Here is a 6,753-nt window from a genome sequence, read left to right as displayed (position 1 = left end):
GAGATAGTTGTGGGACAAAGAGACTTGTCTGGACGAAGAAACGTTGCTCTTTGTGACTGTGGAGTGAGGAAGTCGCGTACCTCACCATAGGATTGTATTGGTGTTTTGCTTCCGAGCATTTTGAAGTGTTTTTGTTGTTTGTTTGTTTTTTTTTCGTCAGATAAACGAGGTAACTTCACTTCACTAACTTGTTGTCCCCCCCTCCTCCGGTTTGTGCTAACTGATTCACTGTGTCTGTGTGGTGTTCTGCACGCGCGAATAACGTTTAAAATCTCCCAGCAACCTCTAGCTACGTTCTGAAACTAACTGGTAACCGCTAGTAACCGTTAGCGCTAACGTTAGGCGTTCCACTTCAGTTTGTAGTGCGACCGCAGGAGACAGGGAGTTATATGTTATCTTATATGTTATTTAATATTATAGTTACATATATTATATATGCACTGTGTGCTGATAGCTAACATACCTGGGGGCTCGCTTTGGTGGCTACAGTCCCTACACACAAACGATACGCGTTAGCAAAACAGCTGAAGAACGAAATGGAACAAACGTGAAATGTTGCTACTGAGACGAAAGTAACGTTATGTCAGCCATCTTACCTGGATCGTACTAACACTTGTTTGTAAAACTGGTTTATTGAAATCGACTGGCGTCCAATTGAGAGCTGTGTCGCGGTATTGCCGTGCTGTTCTTTTTAATTAACTTATTATTAGCCACTCTTTTGATAATTTATTAGTCGTTGTTAGTATAGATAGTAGTAGTTTATCAAGTAAAATGCTGCATTGCTTGCTCCAGCTCCACCGTGCTGGTGGATATGCTGTTTTTCTATGTTTTAGGTCATTGTAAACCATTTTGGATGTTACCACAGGCTCTGGGAAATAATGATAGACATTTTAACTATTTTCGGTTTTAAAGACTACCCAAATCGATCAGTTAATTGAAAACTAATATTAAAAATAACTGTTAGTTGAGTTGTACTTTTTGCAAGGCTCTCTGAAGATTTGATACTTGAATCCCAGTGTTATCTAGTGGGGCTAAAAGTTTGTTTTATATGCCTATGTAGCCATATCATACTGACCAATATTAATAGTAATGCAGAATGACTTACTTGAATCAGATTTAACATAAAATAAATGTTACATAACCTGCATGCAATAGAGATGCTGGGAAAATCGTAACTTGCAGTGTTTCTCATACTGGTAAGCTTTTTAAGTGGTGACTGATTATTTTTTACTGTTGGGCAGAATAGTGTCATTGTTGTCATTATATCTTGAGAGAAATGTGGTCACCAAAGTTTGTAGTGCAGGTTTCTTCCACTGCAGCAGAAGGGTCCTCTGTAGGTAAGTTGTTCTTGCTGCTGTGGCTCCCTCTGGTGGTTGTACCCAGTCAGTGAGGAAATGCTTGAATTTTAACAGGTATCAGAATCAGAAATACTTTAATAATCCCAGGGGGAAATTACTTTCGTTACAACTCCAAATCTACATGCAACATATTTACATACAACATATAATAATTATTAAGAACATATCTATATATAAACATATATACACAAGGTAAAGTGTAAAATGTACAGTTTGAAAATGTGCAATAAAGAAGAAAGTGCAGAAGTGGATGTCTGTGTTTGAGGTCAGATTACAGAGAGGGGGTGTCTGACTCTCTGAGGGAGGTGTTGTAGAGATTGATGACCACAGACAGGAATGATTTCCTGTGGTGCATCTGGGTGAGAGGAGTCTTCTGCTGAAGGTGCTCCTCTGCTGGGCCAGTCTGTCGTAGAGACAAGATAGCCTGGACAGCATCCTCCTCTCTGCCATGGTCGTCAGGGTGTCAAGCTCCTCCCCCACGACATCACCGGCCCTCCTGATCAGTTTGCTTAGTCTGTTGTTGTCTGCGACCACCTTCAGCCCACTGTGATCCACTATGAGCTCCTTTGTCTTAGTCACATTGAGCTGCAGATGGTTCAGCTCACTCCAGGGGACAAAGTTGCCCCCCACAGTCCTGTATTCACTGTCATCACCCTTTTTAATACAACAAACTATTGCTGAGTCATCAGAAAACTTCTGAAGGTGGCAGGTAAACCTTTTTAACACCAGTATGTTTGTTTCTGTGTCCCAGGATGACTACTAAGCGGGGTGTCAGACCCGATGAGGGACTGATGATGATGCAGGAGCTTGACGACAGGCTGAAAGAGCAGATTGACAAACTGGAGCATGTTCGCCTTGTTGCTGTTGAACTGAAGGACAACTTGTCTGGGGTAATTTACAGGAAATAGGCAGGAAATAAATTACCATCTCTAATCAAAACACATATTCCTTTTAGCTTTCTCCTGTTGTGACAGTTTCTTCTTCTAATATAGAGCAACGGTGATCTAAGCCAGTCTATCGCTGACCATCTAGAATGGTTGAATCACTTGTCAGAACGAGTGGAAACTCTTCACATGAACACTACTGTTTTTGTTCAGGTAAGAAACAGAGTTTTAAAGTGGTTCTGGGTTATGTGCCTGCAAAGTTTTTTGTTTTTTTTTATCACTGATGTCAATATTATGGTATGTTATGCTGTAATAACAAAGCTGCTTCTAAAATTTTATTTTATTTTACTTCTGTGGGCCTGAGGTGAACTACCTGATCATTATTGGTTTCAGGCAAAGTGAAAGCATAATACTAACTGATTTATAAAGGTATTAAAACTAGGTTTTGATACCGGTCCTCTAGACAGTTTGACAGGTTCACAACACAGTTGTGCATCAGACAAAAACACAAACAACAGACAGCAGTTGTCCACTTTTCCTGGTTGGTAATCCAGCCTTGTGACACAGAAAACACTTATTTTATGGAGTGCCATTAAAAGCTTGGTGAAAAATAAAGAATGAATTCCTGGTGCTTGAAAACTCATTGGACTCTGCTTTAGTCTTTTATCTAATTTCTGCTTTATCTGTTTCCAGATGAATCCCAAGCCACGTGCATGGGCAGGGAAACAGGGTTCCAAACATGGCTACCGCTTGGGACGTCTCCACCAGACTGAGGACGCCCAGTCGGAGTTTGGCTGGTCCCCCATCCGCACAAGACGAAACAGTGATGCTGCCTCTGAAATGTCCTGCAACTGGTGACCTGGCAGACTGTGGCCAATAGATCAACTGATGATGCAATTTAATGCAAAATACTGTACGGCTCACTTCCACCAAATTGATGATCGAAACCCAAACTCATTGCACATTTATTTTTTTATCAGTACATTTCCACTCATTATGATAATTACATGTAGTGCAATACATTTATATTTGTCGTATATTATTACTTTATTGAACATGATAGATTTTTAATAAAAACATGGCTATCCAATCCCGTCAGTCTATTTTATGTCCATGCCAGCTTTGTGCAAGGTTTGTGAGATTCTCTAAACTGTCTTCTAATTTTAAAATGTACTTAAATAAAAATCATAACACACGATATACCTTACTATTGGTGCACCCAGTGGTATATTATTCAAAGTAATGTGTGAACTAAGTTCTAATAAATTACTATATGTTCTAGTTTAATTATTTAAGCCTGAACTCTTCTCTCAAAAACAGCCAAATCAAACTAATATTTTGTAACCACTGGGTAAAGTGGCGATGTGTTTTCCCCCTGTCTGATGCAATGTGTGTTTTGAAAGTGCAATCAGGCATGCTGTACTTGCAGGTACTGTCGCAGGGTTGAAAACCTGTGTATATATATGTATGTAGGTCAGCCTGCTCCACCAGCAGAAGTCGCTGCTGAACCGCCTCCATTCTGTCACTGTTCGTGTCTCTGTTTTAAATAAAGCTTTGGCAGAACGCGTGGGTGATAATTCTGGAAGGAGTGTCTGATAAGCTAAAGTAGCACTACCCTCTTTAAAGGGATAATTTTGAACACGCTGAGTTGAACTTATTTTTGTATCTTATATTAAACTATACGGGTATCGAGTGAACCCCCTGAAAACATGGCAGAAAGTGACTGGGACACCGTTACTGTCTTGAGGAAGAAAGGGCCGACTGCTGCCCAGGCCAAATCCAAGCAGGTTAGCATGAACATCTCACTTCGTCTGTGTGTATTTATTCTGGGGCCATACTATTAACTATGGGTACTTGACATGAGCTAATATCGGGTGTCAGATTATACCGAACACCCGAGTTGACGTCTAGTATGTGATTTATAAGCAAATAACGACCATTTCTGCGCGTTGTTACGAGCAAACATCGACCATGTGTCGTGGTTCATTTTAATAACAACAGCGGACGGGACCGTTTGTCTCTTCCAACGAACGGTTAACGGTTAACGGTTAGATGGCGTTAGTTCGTTCGATGTATGCGGACGTGTGAGCCGTTGGTGCTGCTGTTGGAACCGTCGTGTTCTTCCTGTGAGCAAATCAAACTACGGAGGTAACTTAGCTTAAGTTAACAACCCAAGTTCAGTTGGATAGCCAGATAGCTCTGTTAACGTCTGTGTCAGCAAATTGAAAATATGTTTTGAAAACGCCACTTTTTAAAAAAAAATTACTTATGGTCTGTTCAGCAAAGCAGACTTTTCCCTTAAATTATTACCCACGTCCGGGGGAGTTACCTTAAGTTAAACAATGACGGTCACGAGAATAGCTGGCTAATGCTAGCTAACTAGCTAGCATTAGCCAGCTATGCTAACCTGAAAAGCACAACTTGGCTATAGTTGGCTTTACTGTCGATATCGGGAAAACATTGTTAGCCGAAAGATTGTGGTCATGCAGGCTTGGTGATGTTATCTGTTGTTGAACTTATTCGTCATGGAGATTCGTTACTTATTAACTAACAGAATGAGCCAAACAGCTGAATAGGCTATTATGAGGACGAGCTTGGTTATAATGCAACCTACTGTTGTTTTAAGATTTGTACATCTCCATCTTTTCTCTAGGCTATCACCTCTGCTCAGAGACGTGGGGAGGACATTGAGACAACCAAGAAATGTAAATTCATTTATTTATCAAGGCCACAGTTCACTTGCAAGTGTGACTTATTTTTTGATGTGTCAGAGTTTCTTCTTTTCCTCCATGTCATCATCCATGTCATCATACTGTTTGTGCACACCTACCACTCTGTGTGACACCCCCGACATTACTTTGATCCACTGCTTGTCACACAGGGTCTGCGGGGCAGAACAAACAGCATCTTGTGACGAAGAACACAGCCAAACTGGACCGGGAGACAGAGGAGCTACACCATGACAGGGTTCCCCTGGAGGTGGGCAAGGTCATCCAGCTAGGCAGACAGGAGAAAGGCCTGACCCAGAAAGACCTGGCCACTGTGAGTATACTGACTTCTCCTATATATGTGTATATGTATACGATGTGCACACCATATAGCAGCTTTTGGAAAAGGTGCATTTGTCTGGATTTGTAACACATTGTTGTACCTTGATTGTGTATGTTGATGGAACAGAAGTTTGCTCGCTTAAAGTGACGTACCGAGTTTAAAATAAACCTAAAAGCATAAAATGAAGATACAACTAACCAAATGAACACATGCATATTGTGATAACATAGGCAATGTGAACCATCCAGAAGTTAATGCTAAAAAGTTGACTGCAGACAGTCTCTGATTTGATATACAGAGCCCTGTATAGAAGTTGCAAACAATATTTAATTATAAATGAGAGAACCACAATAGTTGTAAACATCATACAATAAACTTTAAGTATAAATGATTATTACTAACAGACTTGTTTTTGTATTCTTTGATCTGGCTAGCAAAGTCATTTCCTGTACACACTTAATCATCATTGTCTTTTATCATGTAATAAATGAAGAAAAGCTGACACCACCATTTCCTTTTATTGATGACTCAAAAAGTTACTGATTTTTGTATGATTAATGTGAACACTGCAGCGCTGAGATTAAAGGATTCCCAGTTACAGGATGAGTAGTTTTGTTTGCTTTGTGGTTTAACAAACTCACAGAAAATCTCTTCCTCAGAAAATTAACGAGAAGCCTCAAGTCATTGCCGACTATGAGTGTGGGAAAGCAATTCCTAACAACCAGGTCTTGGGCAAGGTCGAGAGAGTAATTGGTAAGAACGCTGTAAAACCTTTTTTTGAAAAGATCATGTCTATGATGTCTCAGTTGCTAGTTGTACAACCCATATGTTCCTCTTCTATCATACACAGGGTTGAAACTGCGTGGGAGGGATATTGGCCAACCCCTGGAGGCAAAACCCAAGAAGAAATGAACACAAAGCCTCGAAATCAGCCCTTCCCAGGTCCCATCTTTCCTAGCCACTGAAACCTGAACCCTTTCCACACCCCCACCCCTCCGAGAACCCTCAAAAACTCTCCTCCTCTCTCCCTCTTCCCTTCCTCTACCTGGGCTGATCTCACCTGCGTCCTGCCCGAGGACCTGGTGCTCCACCGCATACTGACAAGTCATCAGACAAACACTCTCTTGACCACATAATCAAGTGAATGATCGAATGCATTTTTTTCACAAACTCGGATATTCTTGTGTATTTTCTTTTCACTCACGTCTGCTTAGGCTTTTTGGCATGATGAATTCAACTTTTTGATAGCGATTGTAAAGTCATAAAAGGGTGAATTAATTTTCATGACCAAAATAAACTAGTTTGACTAACGTTAATTCTGAGCATGATGTTAAGCCGAAAGTGCTCGATTGCATCTTTCTTTTTCACACACGTAAGACAGTGAGTGAATGTCATTACAGTGTTGAAATGTTTTAATGCTGTCCTTTGTTTTGATCAGAAAATAAAGTTTGGCAGTTCTC

At 40.5% G+C, this 6,753-nt stretch overlaps 1 protein-coding gene across 4 annotated transcripts; it reads left to right on the top strand.

Moving 5' to 3' along the window:
- edf1 (endothelial differentiation-related factor 1) lies at positions 1 to 6,753 on the top strand. 4 transcript variants are annotated; one of them, XM_051413595.1, is made up of 8 exons: positions 1 to 169; positions 2,110 to 2,248; positions 2,351 to 2,455; positions 2,936 to 4,029; positions 4,896 to 4,947; positions 5,124 to 5,284; positions 5,953 to 6,046; positions 6,144 to 6,753. In XM_051413595.1, the coding sequence occupies exons 4-8, from the start codon at positions 3,952 to 3,954 to the stop codon at positions 6,203 to 6,205; spliced, it is 447 nt and encodes a 148-aa protein (XP_051269555.1). In that variant the 5' UTR covers positions 1 to 169; positions 2,110 to 2,248; positions 2,351 to 2,455; positions 2,936 to 3,951; the 3' UTR covers positions 6,206 to 6,753. The 4 variants fall into 4 exon arrangements, with proteins under 4 accessions (XP_051269555.1, XP_051269557.1, XP_051269556.1 ...); XM_051413596.1 differs by lacking the exon at positions 1 to 169 and adding an exon at positions 551 to 671; XM_051413597.1 differs by lacking the exons at positions 1 to 169; positions 4,896 to 4,947; positions 5,124 to 5,284; positions 5,953 to 6,046; positions 6,144 to 6,753 and adding an exon at positions 347 to 572 and having other exon boundaries at positions 2,936 to 3,449.

Source organism: Dicentrarchus labrax, unplaced genomic scaffold (assembly GCF_905237075.1).
Source record: "Dicentrarchus labrax unplaced genomic scaffold, dlabrax2021, whole genome shotgun sequence".
Classification (NCBI taxonomy): Eukaryota; Metazoa; Chordata; class Actinopteri; family Moronidae; genus Dicentrarchus; species Dicentrarchus labrax.
This window is presented reverse-complemented; position numbering and strand designations above follow the sequence as displayed.

Excerpts from the sequence above, each read along its gene's own strand:
- edf1 (XM_051413595.1), top strand. The coding sequence starts at position 3,952 with ATGGCAGAAAGTGACTGGGACACCGTTACTGTCTTGAGGAAGAAAGGG. Across the intron at positions 4,030-4,895 it reads CCCAGGCCAAATCCAAGCAG|GCTATCACCTCTGCTCAGAG; the intron begins GTTAGCATGAAC and ends TCTTTTCTCTAG. Across the intron at positions 5,285-5,952 it reads CCCAGAAAGACCTGGCCACT|AAAATTAACGAGAAGCCTCA; the intron begins GTGAGTATACTG and ends TCTCTTCCTCAG.